The 23,785-nt window shown below is 40.9% G+C and overlaps 1 protein-coding gene across 2 annotated transcripts in view; it reads left to right on the top strand.

Annotated features, from left to right (window-relative positions):
• Nucleotides 1–23,785, top strand: part of acss2 (acyl-CoA synthetase short chain family member 2) — a 66,239-nt gene that overhangs the window by 25,291 nt on the left and 17,163 nt on the right. Inside the window, exons 4-11 of one of the 2 annotated variants that reach the window (XM_073061883.1) lie at nt 6,623–6,726; nt 7,332–7,404; nt 9,424–9,499; nt 11,140–11,254; nt 11,728–11,772; nt 18,259–18,396; nt 22,831–23,001; nt 23,453–23,586. In XM_073061883.1, coding sequence (XP_072917984.1) covers nt 6,623–6,726; nt 7,332–7,404; nt 9,424–9,499; nt 11,140–11,254; nt 11,728–11,772; nt 18,259–18,396; nt 22,831–23,001; nt 23,453–23,586 — 856 coding nt within the window. The remainder of the gene's footprint in view (nt 1–6,622; nt 6,727–7,331; nt 7,405–9,423; nt 9,500–11,139; nt 11,255–11,727; nt 11,773–18,258; nt 18,397–22,830; nt 23,002–23,452; nt 23,587–23,785) is intronic. The other variant, XM_073061884.1, reaches the window with a different exon arrangement.

The following is a 23,785-nucleotide window of genomic DNA, read 5'->3' as shown; positions in this document are numbered from 1 at the left end:
GGAGGGAGAAGAGATTGTATGAGGGGCGTATGGAGTCCTTCATAATGCTGTTTCCTTTGCAGATGCAGCGTGTAGTGTAAATGTCCATGATGGCAGGAAGAGAGACCCCGATGATCTTCTCAGCTGACCTCATTATCCACTGCAGGGTCTTGCAATCCGAGATGGTGCAATTTCTGAACCAGACAGTGATGCAGCTGCTCAGGATGCTCTCAATACAACCCCTGTAGATTGTGATGAGGATGGGGGGTGGGAGATGGGCTTTCCTCAGCCTTCGCAAAAAGCAGAGATGCTGCTGGGCTTTCTTTGCTATGGAGCTGGTGTTGAGGGACCAGGTGAGATTCTCCGCCAGGTGAACACCAAGAAATGTGGTGCTCTTTACGATCTCTACTGAGGAGCCATCGATGTTCAGTGGGGAGTGGTCGCTCTATGCCCTCCTGAAGTCAACAGCCATCTCTTTTGTTTTGTTCACATTAAGAGACAGGTTTTTGGCTCTGCACCAGTCCATTAGCCGCTGCACCTCCTCTCTGTAAGCTGACTCGTCATTCTTGCTGATGAGACCCACCACGGTCGTGTCATCGGCGAACTTGATGATATGGTTCGAGCTGTGTGGTGCAGCACAGTTGTGGGTCAGCAGAGTGAACAGCAGTGGACTGAGCACGCAACCCTGGGGAGCCCCCGTGCTCAGTGTGATGGTGTTGGAGATGTTGCTCCCGATCCGGACTGACTGAGGTGTCCCAGTCAGGAAGTCTAGGATGCAGTTGCAGAGGGAGGTGTTCAGGCCCAGTAGGCTCAGCTTTCCGATCAGTTTCTGAGGGATGATTGTGTTGAATGCTGAACTGAAGTCTATGAACAGCATCCGAATGTATGTGTCTTTTTTGTCCAGGTGAGTTAGGGCCAGGTGGAGGGTGGTGGCAATGGCGTCATCTGTTGAGCGGTTGGGACGGTACGCAAACTGCAGGGGGTCCAGTGAGGGGGGCAGCAGGGTCTTGATATGCCTCATGACGAGCCTCTCGAAACACTTCATGATGATGGATGTAAGTGCAACGAGACGGTAGTCATTTAGGCAGGACACTAAAGACTTCTTTGGCACAGGAATGATGGTGGCATCCTTGAAGCACGTTGGAATGGTGGCACTGTTCAGGGAGATGTTGAAGATGTCAGTGAGAACATCTGCTAGCTGGTCTGCACATCCTCTGAGCACTCTACCAGGGATGTTGTCTGGTCCAGCAGCCGTCTGTGGGTTGACCCTGCATAGGGTTCTTCTCACATCGGCCACGGTGAGACACAGCACCTGATCATTTGTAGGAGAGGTGGACTTCCTCGCCGCCACGTCATTTTCTGCCTCAAACCGGGCGTAGAAGTTAATCAGCGCATCTGTGAGGGAGGCATCACTTGCACATTCAGGTGATGTTGTCCTGTAATTGGTGATGTCCTGGATGCCCTTCCACATGCGCCGCGTGTCACCGCTGTCCTGGAAGTGACTGTGGATTAGCTGGGCATGTGCACGCTTTGCCCCTCTGATGGCTCGGGACAGTTTGGCCCTTGCTGTTGTTAGAGCTGCCTTGTCGCCTGCTCTGAAGGCGGAGTTGCGGGATCTCAGCAGCGCACGCACCTCTGCGGTCATCCATGGCTTCTGTTTAGCGCCTATAGTGATGGTTTTGGACAGAGTAACATCATCAATGCACTTGCTGATGTAGCTGGTCACTGATGCTGTGTACTCCTCTAAGTTGGTAGAGTCGCCATCGGTTGCAGCCTCCCTGAACATGTGCCAGTCAGTGTGCTCAAAGCAGTTCTTGAAGTGCAGAGGTTTTCACCTGCTTCAGAGCTGGTCTGGAGTGTTTGACGAGCGGTCTGCATGCTGGGATTAGCATAACAGAGATGTGGTCTGAGTATCCGAGGTGGGGGCGGGGCTCTGCCGGTACGCTTCGGGGATGTTTGTGTAAACCAGGTCCAACACGTTCTCCCCCCTCATTGCAAAGTCCACATACTGATGGAATTTGGGAAGCACTGACTGACGGTTTGCGTGGTTAAAATCACCTGCACCAATAAACAGACCATCAGGGTGTGCGTTCTGCAGTTCGCTAATAGCTCCGTACAATTCACAGAGCGCCTCCTTAGCATTAGCGCAGGGGGGAATGTAGACACCGAATATAAGGACAGAGGTGAATTCCCGTGGCAAATAAACTGCTCTGCATCTAAAATCCACAAACTCCACTAGCGATGAGCAGTGTCTGGAAACCAGCACAGAGTTCTTACACCATTCCGTGTTGATGTAGACACACAAGCCACCACCGTGAGTCTTACCGGAGAGACCTGCATCTCTGTCCGCACGAAACAAAGCTAGCCCATCTAGCTGAATGGCAGCGTCCGAAATCCCATCAGTGAGCCATGTCTCTGTGAAGACATACGCGGAGCAAACTCTGTACTCCCGCCGAGTATTACGTTGGAGTCGGATGTCGTCCATTTTATTGTCCAGAGAGCGAACATTGGAGCGCAGAATGGACAGGAGAGCCGGCCGGATGGGGTTTGCTTTTAGCCTGGCACGGACCCCTGCTCGTTTGCCTCACTTCTGCTTCCTCACACATCGCTTTCGACGTCTCCGTCTCCAGCTACCATCATCAGGTGAGTCCGAGGAATGTAGGCCCGTTCCCCTCAGCAAGCCGAGGTTGTGTAATTCAGCCAGCAGATCTTTATGGAGGTTTGTTTTTGGGCGATCTCTGTATTGTAGTAGTATCTCGCAATGGTAGATAGCCACTCTGTTATCCATGTGCCCTAATCGAAAATTGTGTATCAAACTTGGAATAGAAAATTAAATTAAAGTAACACCAGGTCTGAAAGGCTGCTGCTGCTGTGCCACACCGCCTCATGGGAATACATTTTGGAAACAAGTCCTGTGGACTGATGAAGTTAAAATGGAACTTTTTGGCCGCAGTGAGCAAAGTTATGTTTGGAGAAAAATGGGTGCAGATAGTCATGAAAAGACCACCTCTCCAACTGTTAAGCACGGGGGTGGATCGATCGTGCTTTGGGCTTGTGCTGCAGCCAGTGGCACGGGGAACATTTCGCTGGTAGAGGGAAGAATGAATTCAATTAAATACCAGCAAATCCTGGAGGCAAGCATCACACCGTCTGTAAAAAAAGCTGAAGATGAAAAGAGGATGGCTTCTACAACAGGATAATAATTCTGAACACACCTCAAAATCCACAATGGACTACCTCAAGAGGCGCAAACTCAAGGTTTTGCCATGGCCCTCACAGTCCCCCAACCTAAATATCATCGAAAACCTGTGGATAAACCTCAAAAGAGCAGTGCATGCAAGACGGTCCAAGAATCTCACAGAACTAGAAGCCTTTTGCAAGGAAGAATGGGTGAAAATCCCCCAGACAAGAATTGAAAGACTCTTAGCCGGCTACAGAAAGCGTTTGCAATCTATGATACTTGCTAAAGGGGGTGGTACTAAGTACTGACCATGTAGGGTGCCCAAACTTTTGCTTCAGGCCCTTTTCCTTTTTTGTTATTTTGAAACTGTAAAAGATGGAAATAAAAAAAAGTAATCTTGCTTAAAATATTAAAGTAATGTGTCATCTTTAACTTTATGCCTTTTGGAAATGAGGTCATCTTTTACTCGCTTAACTATTCACAGTAACAGAAATTTTGACCAGGGATGCCCAAACTTTTGCGTGCCACTGTATGTAGATATATTACACTGTTTTCTATCCTAATCTTTGATATTTAATCAGACAAAGTAATGCTGTCTGAGGTGGATCAGGTCTAAACACTCACGCACAATATAAAGGCATTTTAAATTTAAAATCATAATTTTCATTTGTTCTCAACCCGTTGCCTGGAGACCTACTTTTGTTTGGACTTGTTTGTAAAATGATCATCACATCAATTCTTGATCGACTGCCTTAGTCAGGCAAACTGCCCTTTACCCTTGGGTCTCTATTGCACTGTTGTAACTAATGAACAAATATATCCCAAACAAAGGAAAAAGCTACGAACTTTTATTGCTTTTTTTATTACAAACATTTAAAGTTCTTGCTTCATCGCTGTGCAGACTTGCCATGCTTAAAAGTAAATTTATTATCGAAGTACCATATACCACCTTGAGATTCATTTTCTTGCCAGCGTTTACAGGAGAAAAGAAGCACATAATAATTTTGTGAAAAACTATACATAAGCAAAGACTGACAAAGAACCAATGTGCAAAAGAAGACAAACTGAAAATAAAAATAATACTGAGAATGTGAGTTGTAAAGAGGCCCGGAAAGTGGGTCTGTGGGTTGTAGATTCAGTTCCGAGTAGTGGTGAATGAAGGTATCCTCTCTGGATCAAGAGACTGATGGTTGTCGGATAATAAATATTTCTGAATCTGGTTGTGTGGCCCCTGAGGCCTGCCCAATGGTAGTAGCAAGAAGAGGGCATGGTCTGGATTGTGGTGGTCTTTGATAACGGATACTTAGTTATGAATGAAGATGTACAATGCTAACAGAGAGATTAGACACCCCTGACTGAGGGGTGGCATCGTGTGAGTGCTAAAGGCAAGGAGTTGCTTTCCCAGTCACGGTCACCTAGAAGTGTTGAAGTAGTTACCCCAAGTACCAGGATAGGATTGCAGGAGCTCTTCAGGGTAGTGTGCTGTGTTTAACCTATATCAGCTGCTTTGTCTGAAACTTGTATTTCATCAAGTCGGAAGTGGAGAAGTTCTCTCACTGCCGATGGTACTGTGTTCAGTTCCATTCCAAGCTCTCAAAACGTGAAGCTCTCCGTAACAAAACTTACACACTACTCAGGAACAAGTAGGCAAGTGGCAGCTACACCACTCTTAGTTTATGTAAAAGATGATACATAGTACTGAACAATAATTTTGGCCGCATATGTATAACTGGAGTGCTAAGCCTTTTGCACTACTGTATTTGTCAGTATGGAGCAGAGCGAGTTTGTAAATCTGGTGGGAGCAATGGATGTTGGGAATGGTGAGGATGGAGTGCCGTGCAAGGGGAGTCGGATAGGGGGCAGAGAAGCAGTGACAAGGGTGAGAGATGGTACAGGTATAGACATACCCAGCCCTGAGACACCAGGCAAGATCATTTGATTCCAAACAATAGTTTTACTGATCAGTACAGTATGCTTTCTGCTCACCCCCCCTTCCCCTTTTCCTAACCATGAATTCCCTCTCCCTGAACCATTCCCACTCTCAATCCACACTAGAGACCCATATCAGAATCCGGTTTATCATCACTCACATATGTAATGAAATTTGTTTTTTTTTTGTGGTAGCAGTACAGTACAGTGCAAAAGTCTTGAGCACCTGAGCTATATAAATGTGCCTAAGACTTTCGCACAGTCCTCTAAACTTCTATTATTTTAAGAAATCTCAACTTGGCTTTTAATGCAGGAATGATTATCCTTGAATTTGTTTAGATAGTATGCCATCTATTTAATTTGGCTTGAATTGGTAATTGGAAATAACTAAATATTTTAGAGCAATCAAACAAATTCAAATTTGCTACTCTTATGCGTCAATTATTTTTCATAGTTTTGTTTCAAATTTCAAGTCATATTCTTTCAAAAAATTATATGCTTCTGTGCTTTTTGTTCTGAGAGGGTGGGAGGCATTAGCTGAAAAATTGTGTTGAGTGAGTATATTTTCAGTCCATCTAAAAATGGTAAGATTTTCCCAAATGAAATAATAATTTCAAAATGTCTCAAATATATAAATCGTGTAGATGAAGGTCAGAACATGAACATTAATCATCGATTTGAATTTTATATACAAGTTACTCCAGGTTAAAATGGGGAAGAAGGCTAAGTTTCCTTCCATACTGCAAAGCATCAAGCAGAATGAAAGTTGCTAAGATGGCATACATCTTGCTATGTTCTAGACATTTTAAAGGATGATGTACTTGCTTTCAAGATAGTTGAAGCAGCACGGTAGCGTAGTGGTTAGCACAACACTTTACAGTACCTGCGACCCTGGTTCAAAAATTCCACTGCTGCCTGTAAGGAGTTTGTATGTTCTCTCTGTGTCCGCGTGAGTTTCTTCCAGGTGCTCCAGTTTCCTCCCACAGTCCAAAGACATGCATGCTGGTGGTAGGTTAATTGGAATGAAGTGATTGCCTTTTGTAGAAAGGTTGCATTAATTGCTCTTTATTCATTGGAGATCAGGAAAACGAGAGGAAATCTTGAAAAACATAAGTCTCTGAAAGGATTTAACGGGGTATATGTTGGCAGAATATTTGCAGTAATAAAGGAATCTAGGAAAGGGGGCAATCAGTTTCAGAGTAAAGGTTCTCACATTGAGACAAGGAATAAGTGAGAGTATCAACTCTGATGGTAATGAATATTTGAAATTCTCAATCCCAGAGACCTGTTGAGACCGTCATCAGAGATATTCAAGAACAAGGAAGGTGAAATTTTTAGATTACAGGGAAGGTATAGATTATGGTATAGGCAGGAAATTAGTATTGAGGCTAAATTCAGACCTACTTTGATGTTATCGAATTACACAGGATGCTTGATGAGGGGGTGAAAGGTGCAGGGTGTGTATGGCTTAATTCTGTTCCTATTTTTGTATTCTTTCATTTTGTCATAATGCCCTTTTATTTAAATCCACAGGAGTGAAGAAAGGAGACAGAATTTCAATATACATGCCAATGATTATAGAATTGGTTGTTGCCATGTTAGCTTGTGTCAGAATAGGTGCAATCCATTCCATTGTGGTAAGTAAAATTTTAGAGTGTATAACACAGAAGCAGGATATTCAACCCCACCAACCTACATTGGTGTTTTGTGTTTCCCTTGAGTCTTGTTCCGCTTCATCTAAATCTATTAACAAAACTCCCTGTTCACTCAACCTCTCCTGATATACACCTATATTATTTGCTTCCACCACGCTCGGTGGTGGTGAGTTCCACATTTCCACCACAGTCTGGGTAAAGAAGTTATTTCTGAATTCCCCAACTGACCTTTAGTACTTATCTTACATCAAAGGCTTTTAGTTTTGTTCTCCTCCATGAGTATAAACATTGCCTATTAAAACTTTTCATAATTTTGAAGTTCCTTCTTAGATCTTTCTTTAGTCTAGCTTCCTCACCCTCTCAGATTTTTTTGGTTCTCCCTTGTATAATAGTCAGTGACACTGTGCTTCCTTATGCTGGTGCATCATGCATGTGAAGAACTAACATCAATTTGGGTCCATTGTCTTCTACTCCAACTTGAAGTTCAAATATATTTTGTCCTCCTGGGGCTGGAGTCACTTGCCCACTCTGCCCTAGGAATGACATCCTTGCCTGTGAATGGATTTTAAAATAATTATAACCTTCAGTTTGCAGGATTTTCTTCAGAATCTCTGTGTGAAAGAATTCTGGATTCTCGCTGCACTTTTTTGGTTACAGCAGGTAACTAAACATTCATTTCCCTGACGTGTTTTTGCATAAAATTTTCCAATTGTTGTACTACTTTTCTGTACTTCTCCATTGGTATAAAATTTATACATATTAAATAAAGATATTTATGTTTACTAATTTAGACCGTAAGACATAGGAGCAGAACTAGGCCATTCAGCCCTTCGAGTCTGCTCCGCCATTTCATCGTGGCTGATCCTGAATCCCATTCAACTCCACATACCTGACCTCTGACCATATCCCTTGATGCCTTGTTCTTAAGTGCAGAACGGACAGAAATTATTGCTCTATTCTAAAGTAATTTTATAAATCAGTTCTTATCCACTGTCGTACCAGTCCACTGATTAGGTTGGCACCATACCGTTGTGTTGAGTGTAACACTATTACAGGGCCAGTGATCAGGGTTCAACTTCTGCCACTGTCTGTAAAGTGTTTGTACATTCTTCCCGTGACTTTGTATGTTTCCTCCAAGTGGTCTGCTTTCCCCACATGCCAAAGACATACAGGATAGAGTTAATAAGTTGTGGGCTTGCTATGTGGGCACTGGAAGTGTGGTGAGACTTGTGGGCTGCACTGTGTTGGTCGTTAACACATATAACGCACTTCACTATAGTATGTTTCGATATTTCAATGTACATGTGACAAACAAAGATAGTCTCTTTATCTTTAGATGGTGTGTCAGGCAAGATTTTAGAAAAAAATTTTTGATGTCGCCTTCCAGGCTGCCTATAACCAGGCCGTGCACATCATACCCCGCCCAAGCAATCCATAAGAATTGAAGACATTTCTCAGTAACTGTAAAGGCAGTCTGTTGTATTGGGTAGAGATCTGTTTTGGAAGAGATTTAATCTTAAATGTAATAACAAACAGCATATAAAGTGGCATTTAGTTTAAGCAGTATTTTACTTTGTGTACAGTAATGGTTAATCTGCATGTGCTGGACTTGGCAGGTACCTGTAATGGAGGATAGGCCCCCTCTCCTTGGGGACTTAACACCACTTGTATTGGCCTGGGTGTTGCCCCAATGACAGACTGGAAACTCCCTTCATTAGTTACTGAAGAGCATTTTGCAAAATTTTGGCAATAGATTTGTAATGATGTAAGTGCAATTAGATTGAAAAGGATAGCTATGAATGTGTCAGACAGACAGACATACTTTATTGATCCCGAGGGAAATTGGGTTTCGTTACAGCCGCACCAACCAAGAATAGTGAAGAAATATAGCAATATGAAACCATAAATAATTAAATAATAATAAGTTAATCATGCCCAGTGGAAATAAGTCCAGGACCAACCTATTGGCTCAGAGTGTCTGACACTCCTAGGGAGGAGTTGTAAAGTTTGATGGCCACAAGTAGGAATGACTTCCTATGACGCTTAGTGTTGCATCTCGGTGGAATGAGTCTCTGGCTGAATGTACTCCTGTGCCTAACCAGTACATTATGGAGTGGATGGGAGACGTTGTCCAAGATGGCATGCAACTTGGACAGCATCCTCTTTTCAGACACCACCGTCAGTGAGTCTAGTTCCACTCCCACAACATCACTGGCCTTACGAATAAGTTTGTTGATTCTGTTGGTGTCTGCTACCCTCAGCCTGCTGCCCCAGCACACAACAGCAAACATGATAGCACCAGTGTCTTGTATCTGGTGAAGCTGTGGTGTTCCAGGGACTTGTTCGTCCATGCTTAAAGATTACCTAGATCTTATAGACAGATACAAGAATAAATCTACCAATACAGGAATTGGATTGCAAGGCATTAGAAGTGAGCTTGTAGTTATCCAAGGAACTGGTTACTTCTCACATGGAGTACTTTATCCAGTTTTGAGCACCACACCTTAGGTGGGTGCTTTAGCCTTGGAGAAAGATTAGATTTATTTTAGAATGATCTTGAGATTTTCAGAAGACATCCACAGTAGATTTCATTTCCAGTGAATCTGCACTTGGTTACCAATCCATTAAAAACACTACATTCAAATCTAAATATTTAATGTGCATAACTCTTGATTTTAGATGGATTCTACAGAGGTGATAAACTTATAAACCTGAAGCAGGTAGTGGATGAAGCACTTAGGAAGTGCAGAGAGAGGTATGTGGTGTACTTTTTTTTAAAAAATAAATGAGCCCTGGTGGAAAAATAAAATAATAGGTAAATGTTGGTGGTTAGAAGAATCTGGATCTCCATGTACAAAGTTTCCTAGGAAAAGTAATATGCAAGTATAACAAGAAATTAGGGAGGCAAATGATTTATGGAGGGAGGGAGGGAGAGAGAATGAGAATTTGAGTACAAGAGTAAAGGTATCTTACTGAAATTGTACAGAAGCCCAGATGTCACAGCACTTGAAGTAGTGCATTCAGATCTGCTTTCCATACATAAAGAAAGATATTTTTTCTGATAGTGAATGAAATAAAAACTGAAAATATCAGAAATATGAAATAAAAGCAGGAAATGATGGAAATGCTCAACAGGAGAAGGTGCATTTAATCTCATGAAGCATCTTTGACCTGAAACATTAACTCTGTTTCTTTTTCCACAGACGCTGTCTGATCTGCTGAGTGTTTCTAGCATTTTTTGTTTCTTCCAACAGAATAAGAGCAGTAAATGTTTATCAGGTTGATTTCTGGAATGGGGTTTGGGGGTGGGGCATTGCCTGTGAGAAGACATCACAAGGATGGGTTTATACTGGAATCCAAGAGAACGAGATGACGCATGTGACCAGATGCATGGATAATATTCGCCCTGGCTCAGGTGTCGAAAACCAGGGATCACATCAGAAAGTAAAGACTCAGTGAGGGGGGGAAACCTTCAGACAGAGGGTAATGAATCTTCAGAATTCTCTATCTGCGGGCTGTGGAGGTGCAGTTGTTGGGTATAGATAGATAGATAGATAGATACTTTATTCATCCCCATGGGGAAATTCAACATTTTTCCAATGTCCCATACACTTATTGAATCAAAAACTAATTACATACAATACTTAACTCAGTATAAATATGATATGCATCTAAAATCACCCTCTCAAAAAAAAAGCATTAATAAATAGCTTTTAAAAAGTTCTTAAATAGTTTACTAAAATACATTGAATGGTAACTTAAGCTCAGTCATAACCCCGGCACTTTAACATATCTTTCCCCTGGCGGTTGAATTGTAAAGCCGAATGGCATTGGGGAGTAATGATCTCTTCATCCTGTCTGAGGAGCATTGCATCGATAGCAACCTGCCGCTGAAGCTGCTTCTCTGTCTCTGGATGGTGCTATGCAGTGGATGTTCAGGGTTTTCCATGATTGACCGTAGCCTACTCAGCGCCCTTCGCTCTGCTACCGATGTTAAACTCTCCAGTACTTTGCCCACGACAGAGCCCGCCTTCCTTACCAGCTTATTAAGACGTGAGGCGTCCCTCTTCTTAATGCTGCCTCCCCAACACGCCACCACAAAGAAGAGGGCGCTCTCCACAACTCACCTATCCTATTCAAGGATATATGTTTGCTTTTTAAGATAATCAAAGGAAATGGGATTAGTGCAGGAAAGTGGTGTTGAAGTAAATGAACTTGACGAGCAGATATGAGGGATGAATGATCCCTTTCTTAGTAAGGTAAGCAGTCTGGAAATACTTTGTGAAAAGAAACTGCTGAGTTCTCTGGTGTCTTTCCTGTATTGGTTTGGTTTGTTCTGAACATACTCCCCAAACAAAAATTGTTCTTGCCTCTAAAACGTTTCTAACTTTGAAGGGACTTCCATGTTCACAAATGCATTGTTGTAAAGCACAACGGAGGAACAGAAGAAGCTGGTGGAGCTGAGACTTCAATTACTCCAGAATCGCCTCCTGCAAAGCGGCCCTGTCAGGTGAGGTATAGCAGAAATGTTTTAACGTGCACAGCTAAGTACAATGCAGTTTGTTTTGTGCAGATTGGTTTGCCACTTTGGAGATGGTTGGTTCACAATTAACAGATACTTGTGCAGCAGTTATCTCCTTGGAAATACCACGTATTCTCATCTCAGTCCACTCTACCGCATTGATTGTTTGACTTGACAGACAGTTGTGGTGATTTAGTTTACCTTATGAAAACCTGAGCTATGATTTAAAAATTGTAATGATCTTACTAATAATTTATTTGTATTATCGATAACAAAAAGTGAAAAGCAATAATTAACTTCCTGTTTAGACTTGGAATTTATCTGCATTGGTGTTGGATGGAAGACGTATCCAAGTGTCTGTTTAGTGTAAAAGTAGTTTTAAGTTTTCTAAAGGGAAACCTGCTTTAGTATAAAAGTATTTACCAAAACTGTTGCATCTTTCATCTATGAACTTTCTACAGGGTAAGGACAATGAGAAAACAAAGAATACTCATCATAAAATCCAGGTATTTTAGTTTTAATGTAGCTGCCAACTTTGAAAACTGCATCTTAGCTTTGCTATTTGCCGCTCTTTTTGCCCATCCATTCCCTCAATTTATTAACATTATTTTGTGGAATTGGCTATCAATCTCAGCCGCCTTTTATCTCTTGTACTGTATGTCCCTGTATTCCAGCTACATCAGTGCACTTTTTAAATCATCCTACCAAGTGTTAGAATAGAATAGAATAAGAAAGAGGAGCAGGAGTCGGCCATCTGGCCTGTCAAACCTGCTCCACCATTCAATAAGATCATGGCTGATCTGGCCATGGCCTCATCTCCACCTACCTGCCTTTTCCCCATAACCCTTAATTCCCCTAACATGCAAATATATTTCATGCAATATATTGATCCTATCAAAAGTTCCTTAAAATAAACAAGCATCTCCATTGGGGGTCCAGCAGAATTTCAATATCTATTTGTTGTTCAGATTTCACTTAACAAAATAATCAAGCTCCAACAAGGAAAGTCTTCAAGTCATTCCCTACCAGAGCTGCTGTCTCACAGATCCAGTGATTCGGTCCGTCCTGACTTCAGGTGCTGACTCCGTAGAGTTTGCATTTTCTCCTAGTCACAATGTGGATCTCCTCTGGGTGCTCCGATTTCCTCCCATATCTCAAAGACGTGCAGGCTAGTAGGATAATCAGCCCCTGTAAATCATCTCTTGAGTAATAGAATCCTGGGGTGATCTATAGAGAATGTAGGGAGAATAAAATAGGATTATGCTAGAATTCTTAAGTGCATGTTTGGTGTTCAGCATGGACTTGGTGGGTTGAAGATCCTGCTGTGTGCTGTATGACTATGATTAATGCATGAATGACCCGGTGGCTGAGAAACCAAAATGCATCCTATTCTATAACTCTGGTTGAGGTAGCAGCTGGGACAAGATAAGTGATGAGTTTTGAATGATTTGTTTTGTTGTATCTGACGGTTGTGATCAATGTTTTTAATAATGCTGAGGTTCTACTTGTGTACTGTATAATCAAGGGTAAATTGTCTGGAGCAATTTACTGTTGAAGTTTTTGGATGCAGTAGCTTTGGTGTTGTTTCTACCATTGTCCAGTTTCGACTACTATTGGAAGCAGGTTTCTGTTCTCTCTTCCATTTGGCAACTGTGGTTACTGATCTTTTGCCATTTCTAATTCTTGCATGAACTTGCTGAAATAAAATATATGCAGACGAATTTCTCAGAATTTCACTTTTATTTAATGAAACCATTTTGTGCCTGAAACACCAGTTTGTAATTCTGAGCATTTATCATGCTTTGTTTCCTATGTTGTTATCGAGATGAGGTTCTAATGTGGTCTTTCCTGTTTGTTATGTTTTGGGGCATCATCCAGCAACTAGATTTTAGATTATCATCTGCAGATGCTGGAAATCTTGCATAACACACACAAAATGCTGGAGGAGCTCTGCCAGTCAGGTGACATCTCTGGAGAGAAACAATCAATGTCCAAGGCCAAGATGAAACATCAACCGTTTATTTCCCTCCCTGCATGTTGCCAAATTTTAGTGCATGGTTATTAATTAACTGTATTTGTGAAGAGAGTGAAGATCATTTCAGTTACTCCAAGCAACAAATGCTCAGATGTGATCTGCAAAGATATTTTCTCATCACACCAGCTCTACAGGCATACATTGCAGTCTCCAATTTGAATCTTAAGTATTTTGTCATAGCTAGTATGATATTGAACACAATGCAAACAAATTAATAATATAAATAATTCATATTTTACATGGTCATAGTTCTCTGAGCTTTTTGCTCTAGATAACTCCTGGTATGTACTAGATTCACTCTAAATGTAGATGTTCTTCTCTGAGTAAATAAGGGCTGTATACTTGTGCGGCCAAGAGGCAGGCTTGCAGTTTTTGTACTGCCTTACCTGTCTTTTACAGGATACCTCAAAGTGCTTTGCAATGGATGCCAACCACCAAAGGCAAGGTGTACAGTGTTATTTTCATATACTAAAGGGCCTGAATAGATGCTTTTGACTCTGATTACTGAGAAGCAGCTGAGAACAAGATGAGAGAGCGATCAGAAAGGCTAGTATGGGAAGTGGGGAGAGGGAAATCTGTGAATCAGAATAGGGGAATGGATGGGCTGATAGGAGATGGCAATACTAGTGGCAATTTGATCCTTCATTGTAGATGTCTCCAAATCCTAGAATATTCCTCCCAAGAATGATAGCAGCAGTTAACCACTATTAAAGCATAAACGAGGATAGGCTTTTTTTTTTTGCAATTTTGTGTGATTTTCATCGTGACGGACAGGCTCTGCAACCTGAAGATAATGAGAAATACAGTGCTGGGTTGGGATGAACTGACCTGGACTGAATGTGCCTGGACTCTTTCAATGACTTTGTAGTTTGGTGTTTTATATTCTGTGTTTTTCACTTTTTTTTTGTGCGGTTTGTTCTTCATGTTTTGCACGTCGGGGATTTGATGTTTTTCTTTGAATGGGTTCCATGGTTTGTTTCGTGGCTGTCTGTGGGGAGACGAATCTCCCGGTTACATACTGCATACATACTTTGATAATAAATGTGCGTTGTGTCTGTGAACTTGTAGTTCCTCTTCTTCCACACCTACAGGGATAACTTTTATAAAAGAGATGGAATATAAGCAATCCAGCTTCATTAAAGTATTTGGTTGAGAAATGTACCTATTGGGAAGGACTTAGTTGGCTACTCTTGGAACAGCATTCTTTAACCCAAAATGAGTGAGTCTGAGTTGATTTGGGTTGGAACTTGTTGTATTTTTAAAATCCTATCTGATCTAAACCCAAGCAGTTGGATAGCCTACCCCATTTATGTTTAAGTGGTGGTCAACTGCTGCAGTACTTCTGAGAGGGTATTCCAGGATTTGGTGCCATCTGCAATGAAGGATCAGCGAGGTGTTTCCAAGTTGCTGGTGTTTCCGTGCAGCTGCACCTTCATCCTTCCAGCCAGCTGGGTGAGCATTGTGGTCGGCATGGACGAGCTGGGCCGAAAGGCCTGTGTCCTCTCAGTATTGCTCAATGACTCTAATAACGTTTTGGAATGTGATGTGGGGTAGCCACAGTGAATAATAGCAGTGTATTTTGTAGCGGATTCACATCGTGATGAAGGTCCTCTAATGACAAAGAATATATATCATTTTTAGATGAATGGCCTTTGACCTGAACCATTAGCTTTGTTTCTCTTCCCATAACTGCAGCTTCACTTGATAATCTCCAACTTTTTCAGTTTTTATTCTGAGTATTAAGAATAGTTGATTAGAGTGCCACTGAAGTATTGTCATTTTGTCATGTAAATTGTGCAGGGTTTTGATTATTATTGGGTCAACTCTGTTCAGTGGGGTATGTTCCAACCTGCTGCTCCGTACTGATATGTCTTATTCGGTGGTGGAAAGGCTGTGGGAAATCAAGAGGTAAGCTATTGCTGTAGGGGTCTCCAGCTTCTGACCAGCTGTTGTAGTTGTAATGTGTAGCAGGGTGGATTAAAATCTCACATCGCTGCTTCACCATAAAAGCAAAGAAGGGCAAGCTGACTACCTCAGTGAAACAGACTCTCTGGCTTATACAAACAGGGGACCATCGAGAGCTTCTTGGTTCCAACAGGCCATTCTGGAGCAATACTGTAAAAGCAGGAATACTGAATGAAATGATTTGGGTCTTTTCTGTAGTGTGTAGAAATTGAATTTAAAGAATGGGGAGAGCCTGTTGAAATCAGACAGTTAAATGTGCTCTGGATAAAGAAATTATGCAAGCATCATTAGCTTTTGAACACTGTTTAATTTTATTTTTATATTTTAATATTAGAGTATTTGAATTAGCATACACTTAATTTGTGACATATTGAGCATGAGGGAATCTTTTAATAAAATATTAGTGCAGTCCTTCAGGCATTTCAACCTTGAACCTTGAACTTGTCTGGCAGGCATGCCTGTGTATTCTGGATTCACTTACTTAAAATGGGTTTTGAAACATATGGTTTTCTTCATTCTTTGTTACTGCTGAAGTTCAATCCACTCTTCAAATGTGAGTGATTTAACTTGGTCAAATGATGGAGAAAGCTAAACATCTGTTATGTTAAGACTGTCCAGAGAGAACTAGCTACTTTTAAAGAAGTAATCATGCTGAACTTCTGTGCATTGACTACATGACTTCAATTTGCAACTAAAGAAATTGGAGTAGTACTAGAATAGACTACTGTCTGATCCTTTCACTTCCTCCAGCAATTTGTTAAGTTTTTGCTGTTTCAACCCATGTATACTATTGCTGCTCGATCTTAAGAGCTGCATGTCATACTCATTTTTATTAATGTGAATTTGACAATCCCCTTCTGACTTTGCTGCAAGGATCCCCCTTCATATGTTAAAATGTTAATTGTGTGCCTAGGCTGTTTGAGTAATTCTGAAATCTTGTGCAATTGTCATCGATTCGGCCTACTCGTACATCAGAAGTTGTTTTCCTTTTCCATTGTTTGTTTAATTTTTCACCCCCCCCCCCCAAGCTTGGCTGCAAGTTTGGCTAGGATGGTTTCAGCACAGACTCTATGGAACTCACACCTTCTTCCTGTGACTGGGTGGGTTTTCTCCAGAGTGACACATAAAATGCTGGAGGAACTCAGCAGGTCAGGCAGCACCTAGGGGAGGAGGATAAACAATCGATGTCTTGGGCCGAAACCCTTCATTGGGACTGGTTTCTTTCCACTTCGCAAAGACGTGCAGGTTTATAGGTTAATTGCCTGCAGTAAGTTGCTCCTAGTATGTAGGTAAGTGATAAAATGTGGAGAATTTGGTACGAAATTGGGGAGACGGTAGGCGGCGCGGCACACGGCAGCAGCAGCCTTTCGGATCTGGTGCGACTTTAATTTAGTTTTTAAATTTAATTTTAAGGCACAATTAGGGTTTGGGGCAATGGATGACAGAACGACTATCTACCATTGCCAGATACTGCTACAATACAGAGATCGCCCAAAAACAAACCTTCATGAAAATCTGCTGGTTAGATTGCGCGACCTTGGCTTGCTGAGGGAATCGGGCCTGCAGTCCTTGGAGTCGCCTGATGCTGGTGGCTGGAGTTGGGGAAGTTGTAAGCAGTGTGTGAGGAAGCAGAAGCAAGGTGAGCAGGCAGGAGTCCATGCCAGGAAAAAAGCAAGCACCAGCCAGCTGGCTCTCCTGTCCATTCTGCTTTCCAATGGACATTAAATTGGACTACATCTGTGGCAACGAAATACTCGGCAGGAGTACAGAAACGGACGGAATCCTGGACGTCGCCATTCAACTGATTATTTATGTAACAGATTTTCCCCCAAGCCATTGGACTACCAACCACAGCCCTCTGCTGTGCCTATTGTCTTGTTTATTATTTATTGTAATGCCTGCACTGTTCTGTGTAATTTATGCAGTCCTGGGTAGGCCTATATTCTGGTGTAGTTTTTGGGTTGGTTTACGTAGTTCAGTGTAGTTTCTATATTGTTCATGTAGCACCATGGTCCTGAAAAAATATCTCGTTTTTACTGTGTACTATACCAGCGGTTATGGTCGAAATGATAATAAAAAGTGACTTGACTTGAGAATATGGGAGTAGGCAATTTAAATGGTTTGGCATGAGCTAGATGGGCCAAAGTGCTTGTTTTGGTGGTGTACTTTTCTGTGACTGTAATATAAAAATTGTGATTAATGTAGCATTAGTGTAAATGGGTGGTTGTTGGTTGTCGTGGTTTCAGTTGGTTGAAGGTCCTCATTGTGTTGTGCCTCTGGACAACTTTTCTCTCTGTTCTCATTGCTCAGATAGGTGTTGAAGATCTCTTGACACAATAGAATAGGATGTTCTGCCTTTTGTCTCCTTTGTCATTTTGCTCAACACATATCACCTATGTTAGAATTGACTGGGTTGTTTTGGATATTTCTGAATCAAATTTATATACCTTCTGTACAATTTTTAAAGTAGCTTTTTTAAAAATCTAGTTTACAAGTATAAATATTAATTTTGCAAGTACTTCTGTTATTCAGCAAAAAAAATGTTTTTGAAGATAGATAGCATTCTAAAGGGCTGATGCAAATGGTTCAGTATCTACCTGCTTCACCACTTATCTAATGCTAACTCTTTTAACGTAGATTTAGGCTGACCTACGTTACTTCAGCTCTTCTTCAGATTTCTGGCATTTTTTGCCATTGCACTGCTTTTGTGCTTCAGTTTGTCTGATCATTGGAGAACAACACTTTCACTGTATTTACTATGTACGTTGACAAATAACACTTATTTTAAATCTTTAGATTAAAAACTTGTAAGTATTAATGGTAATTGCAGTCATTTAATTATCATTTACTTTTGGTTTCATTGAACATGTGTTTTAATTCCAAAGCAGCCTATGAAATAATGCTATGTTAAGGTTACTTAATCACTTACATCAGGGTATTTTAATAGTTGTGATGAAAAGGTTTTATTATTTTAAATTTTAATGAATTTCAGGTACCGTGGAATGCAGACGTTGATGTTTGGTGGCACGAGCTATTGAAGGAAGCCAGTGATGAATGTGAACCTGAATGGTGCGATACTGAAGATCCTCTGTTTATCCTTTACACTAGTGGATCAACCGGAAAGCCAAAGGTAAAGACGTTGCTCTAATTATGAACACATGAACTTGATGGCCAATAAAAGACAAATTGGCTAATTGAGCTTGCTCCCACTCAGTGATCTGCATAATCTCACGGCGCTTCTTACCCCTAAAGAATTGTGTAATTTGTATTGGGAGAGGCGCTTTAAACAAAAACTGTAAGGTGTAAAACAGAGCTAGGGAGAAGGAATATGATGTGGAAATGTGAGGTTATCCACTTGATTCGAAGTGGGGAACATTTCTTTAAATGGTGAGAGATTGTAAAGTGTTGGTGTTTGCAGACATTTGGGTGTCTTTGTACATGGATCCAAGAAATTAATGAGCAGCAAGCAATTAGGAAGTTATTATTGAAAGAGGATTTGGGTTCCGACATGTCGTTCCATGGCTGCATCCTGTGCCAAGATGAGGCCACCTTTGGTGCAGGAGCAACAGCTTGATAGCATGAATATTGGTTTCTCTTTCTAATGAACAAAAAACCTCCCCCCACTTCCTCTTTTTACCCACTCTGACCCCACTTCTTCTCACGTACCTACCCTGGGTTCCCTCCTCCTCCCTTTTCTTCTATTGTCCACTCTTCTGTCCTATCAGATTCTTTCCTCTCCAGCCCTTGACCTTTCCCACCTACTTGATCACACCTGTCACCTTACAGCTAGCCTCCTTCCCTCCCCTCTCTCTCCCCCCCCCCCCCCCCACGTTTTTATTCAGGCATCTTCCCCCTTCCTTCTCAGTCCTGATGAAAGGTCTTGGATGGAAATGTTGACTGTTTACTGTTTTCCATAAAAAGCTACCTGATCTTCTGAGTTCCTGCAGCATTTTGTGGGTGTGTTGATTTGGATTTCTGGCATCTGTAGACTTTCTCGTGTTTACACGAGCAGAATTGTTTTTCTGGAATTACAGAAAGCCATGATGGGATTACACCTGGAATATATTGCTGAAGCCTGGAGACCTTGCCTAATAAAAAAAGCACACACTTGGAATAGTGCAGGGGTTCCCAATCTTTTTTTTTATGCCATGTACCTCTATCTACCATTAACCAAGGGGTCGTTGGACCCCAGACTGGGAACCCCTGTGATAGAGGGTGTGCATCCACCACTTGTTTGGTGGTTCTGGTGTTTAAAGAGAGACTAAGCACATTGGGCCTTTCATCTGGAGAGTTTGGAGCACTGACAGCAATCTTGCTGAAACATCTGAATCTCTCATGGGGCTGGACATAAAAGGTGCAGGAAATATGTTTCCCTGGCTGTCTAGGAGTAGGGAGTTACAGTCTCAAAATAAGGGGTTGCTGATTCTGTGGTGATCAGAAATCAAATATATTTATGGCATAGATCAAGAGATGTTTGGATGTTAAGGGAATTGAGGGATTTGGGATAGTACAAGAAACAGGTGCTATCGTAAATATCATTGATGAACAGATAGGAGGGGCCAAACAATTTTCTCCTGCTTTCAGATGATCTTGTGTTCTTAACCGGGAAATCCAAGAGGCTGTAATCAGCATGCTAACATGAACTGGGAGTCACATCCAATAAAGAACAATTTCAACTCTTTCTTTGAATCTGAGCAGTAAGTCAGCTGGGCAACAAAACTCCAGATTCAGTACGCAAATCCACTTGGGTAATGACCTGAGCCCTATTTCTCCATGTTCTGTCAAATTGGAAAAAATCTTATCAATTGTTTGCAACCTAACTCTTATCATTGCTGCCACCATCATTGCATCGATTCTAGGTCTGCTTTGTTGCAAAGTAAACAGAGCCAGCTTTGTAAACTTTTCTGAGAAGCATTGGTTCTTTAAGCTGGAAAAATAATTCTTGTCCTACTCGTCCTATTACTCTGGGTAATTCAGTATCAAACCATTTAACATTAAACTGAAATGATACAAAATCATCCCAACTACATTCAATAGCAATTTGGTTGCCTGGGAACAAATTTGCCTTGATAACTGAAACCATTGATATGAGTGCACATGGTAGTTATCGTTTTATTGCTTATTGTTTGAAAAGGTTAAATATTAACTGTAGAGATAAGTTGTACAGCATTTTTTTGTTTCAAAGGCAGCAATGTCTTGAGACCAGTTCCATAATGTAATTACAAATTTGTTACACAGACACTACATTTATAAAAATATATAGCCCTGACATGTTGCTTGAACAGCCAGGCTCTGATTTTCAGTCTTTACCAACCCCATTTTCCTTTTTCCTCTGACATTTATGGACTCTTCCAGCAGAGGTAGTAGTTGTGTCCATCTTTATTAGCAATTCTCATAAAACGTAAATTAATGCATGTAAAATTCAATACACAAGGATATAACAGCCTATACTCTGCAGCCGGTTTTCATGTTGTTGGATGGGAATGTAGAATTATTTTTGTTTGTTTAACTTTCCCATGCATGTGTTTTTATATAATCACCTATATAGATGCAATTATTCAGTAAATTTTCCAGTAATTGCACTACATTTGCCCCTGTATTTTTCTAAAATCTGCTTAGTTTTCAGTATCAAATGTTTCACCACCTGGGAATTTTATAGTTACTTGTTATCTCTGGAGTTTGCTGTTATCATTAGTTTGGGTATGAGATGACCATGACTACTTTTTAGTCTGCTTTTTGTTCTCTTACTACTTGTTCTTCTTTGCTCTCGAAGCACTTAATAAAACAATCATAAGCAATATGCCTTATGTCTCGTTCTTGTCTAACAGAAAACCTTTGAATGCCTTTGTGATCCAATACATTTTAATCCCTATTTAGCTTCAATACCATTTCAGTGGATCTGCTTTACCCCTTCTTCAAGGCCAGTGTGTAGTAGACTGCATTTTGACTGACCGCCAGAGCTGTAACATGACTTACACCATTTTGTGTTCCAATCCAGGGCTGATGAAAACCAACACTGTATTAACATTTCATTTTTTAACATGTCCCTCATTGTTTGGTGGTTTCTGCGTTTGGATATCCAAATCTCAGTCTCTGAATTCCTGCTTTTCCTGCTTCTTACCATGTATTTAATGGGTCATCACTTTTTCCCTTGTTCTGTGTAGCACATGCACATTTACAACATTATTTCCAGTAATTTCATTGGTAGACTGGAACTTGTTAGCATGATCTAAGCAGTAAATACAAAGTTACCTTTCGTGGCTTTGACAATGTAATCTTGCTTATAAGTGTCTTCCGAATCTTTATGTGTAAGCATGAGATGATGTGGAGGGGCTAGTGGGTGAGGGGTGGATGAGGGAAGAATAAGCTATATCCACAAAGCAGTTGAGGAAAAAGCTGTTGACTGCCGAATAAAAAATGTAATAGCAAGGTCAACCCGTCCTTCGGTTTAGCCAACTGTCAAAAACAACAAATGTTTCTGAATATCAGAGGTGATTTTAAAAACAACAATACTTTTAACAATGTATATAAAATTACTAAAATACCAATGCCATTTAAAAGCATTTCTTTAACTGAATAATTGTTTTAACTTCACAAATTAAGTGGCCGTAGCTGGTCCTATATTAGAGTTGGTGAATTGTTGAGAGTTTTCACTCTGCTACTAAATTTCATAAATAGTTGGTAATGAGTGGCCAACAGGTTAGGGATTTGCACGTTCCCTTGTGAATCCCAACATTGATGTAGACCTGCCAGAAAATTCCTCTTCTGTCCTTGCTTGATTCTTGCATTAGCATTATTAAAAATTTTAATGACAGGTTCAAACTCCCTAGTCCAGCACACTTGGGACCTCATTGGTGGTGCTAGTTGACAGAAATTGCCCCTGATTATTTTTCACTGAACAGGACGATGTCCGGGTCTTTTAAGAGCTCCAAGAAGAGTCTGTGACATAATTCTTCCACAAAGCGGAAATGCTTTCAGCTGAGGTTGCAAAGGTTGCCCTGGTAGATCTAAAGATATACTTTATCTGTGATATGTACATCAAAACATACAGTGAAATGTGTAGCTTTGCATCAACAACCAACAAAGTCTGAGGATTGTGCAGGGGCTGCCATGCTTGTTGCCACAAATTTTGCCATGCTTCCAGTACCAACATAGTATACCCAAACCCTAAACAGCATGTCTTAGGAATGTGGGAGGAAACCGAAGCTCCCAGGAGAAACCTGCATGGTCACAGGGAGAAGATATAAAGTCCTTACGTACAGCGCAGGAATCAAAAACTGATCACTGGTGCTGTAAAGTGATATTGCGCTAACCACTATGCTGCCGAACCCCTCCCTCCACTACTGTGCATCTATGGATTAGTACAGATCTTTCTTCAGTTTAGATCTTAGTTAGCATTAGTTGATTTTATATACAGTAGATCTGTACTAGAGATTTAAAACATGTCAAACTACGGACTGCCTGATTAGTGAGTTTCTATAACTAGAGTATATTTTACTGATCTGCTATAGACTGAACTTTCTCCCCTACACATTGTAACTAATTTTCTTTTGTTCTCTTAAAGGGTGTTCAGCATACAGTTGGAGGCTATCTTCTTTACACTGCCACAACCTTTAAGTATGTATTTAACTACCAACCCGATGATATCTATTGGTGTACAGCTGATATTGGATGGATTACAGGGCATTCGTATGTCACTTACGGACCTCTGGCAAATGGTGCAACAAGTGTCATGGTTAGTACTGGAATATCATTTGGGCAGCCAGGTTCCAAAGGCTTTCTGACATGTTGCTCTTCAGATAAATTAAGAATGATCTGAAAGAAAACGTTGACAGCTAGTCTCCTGTCTTTTTTTCCCCTCGATGCACTCTATATTTAAGTGCATCTATGCAATTGTGCAACCAACCACCTTTGTTCATTCATCACATTCAGTTCATTCAGTCATTGCACTGAATCTGTAAGTGAAATTTCTAACACTCTTATAGTCTGAAACTGGTGTAATCATATCAGTAGAAAATTCAACTTCTGTCAAGATTAATAGTGCCAACTCTGAATTAATAATAAAACCATTTTATTGAATAGAAGAAAGTTGTTGGAATATTGTAAAACTATACCAAGATTTCCGAACCAGTATTACTAGTGGTTTCAGCCTTTAGTTAACTGATGTTTTATGAAAACTGTTCCAGTTTGAAGGTATACCAACTTATCCAAATTCAAGTCGATTCTGGGAGGTAATCGATAAGTACAAAGTGACAACGTTTTACACTGCACCCACGGCTATTCGACTATTAATGAAATATGGAGATGGTCCAGTTGAAAGGCGAGAACTTTTTTTTTGAAATTTCCTCACTCTTCTGATCTCAAATAGAAACTTATGTAGTATTGAACAGGTAACATGCAACATAGTGGGAGTTTTCATCCTGTTCAAATCTGTTAATGTTATGTTATAATATAATGTTGCTACAAGCATTATTGGCCAGGATGTGGGTTGTTAGAGTCTTTAAATTGCCATCCCAGGA

Source organism: Hemitrygon akajei, chromosome 11 (genome assembly GCF_048418815.1).
Source record: "Hemitrygon akajei chromosome 11, sHemAka1.3, whole genome shotgun sequence".
In the NCBI taxonomy this organism is placed as follows: domain Eukaryota; kingdom Metazoa; phylum Chordata; class Chondrichthyes; order Myliobatiformes; family Dasyatidae; genus Hemitrygon; species Hemitrygon akajei.
This window is presented reverse-complemented; position numbering and strand designations above follow the sequence as displayed.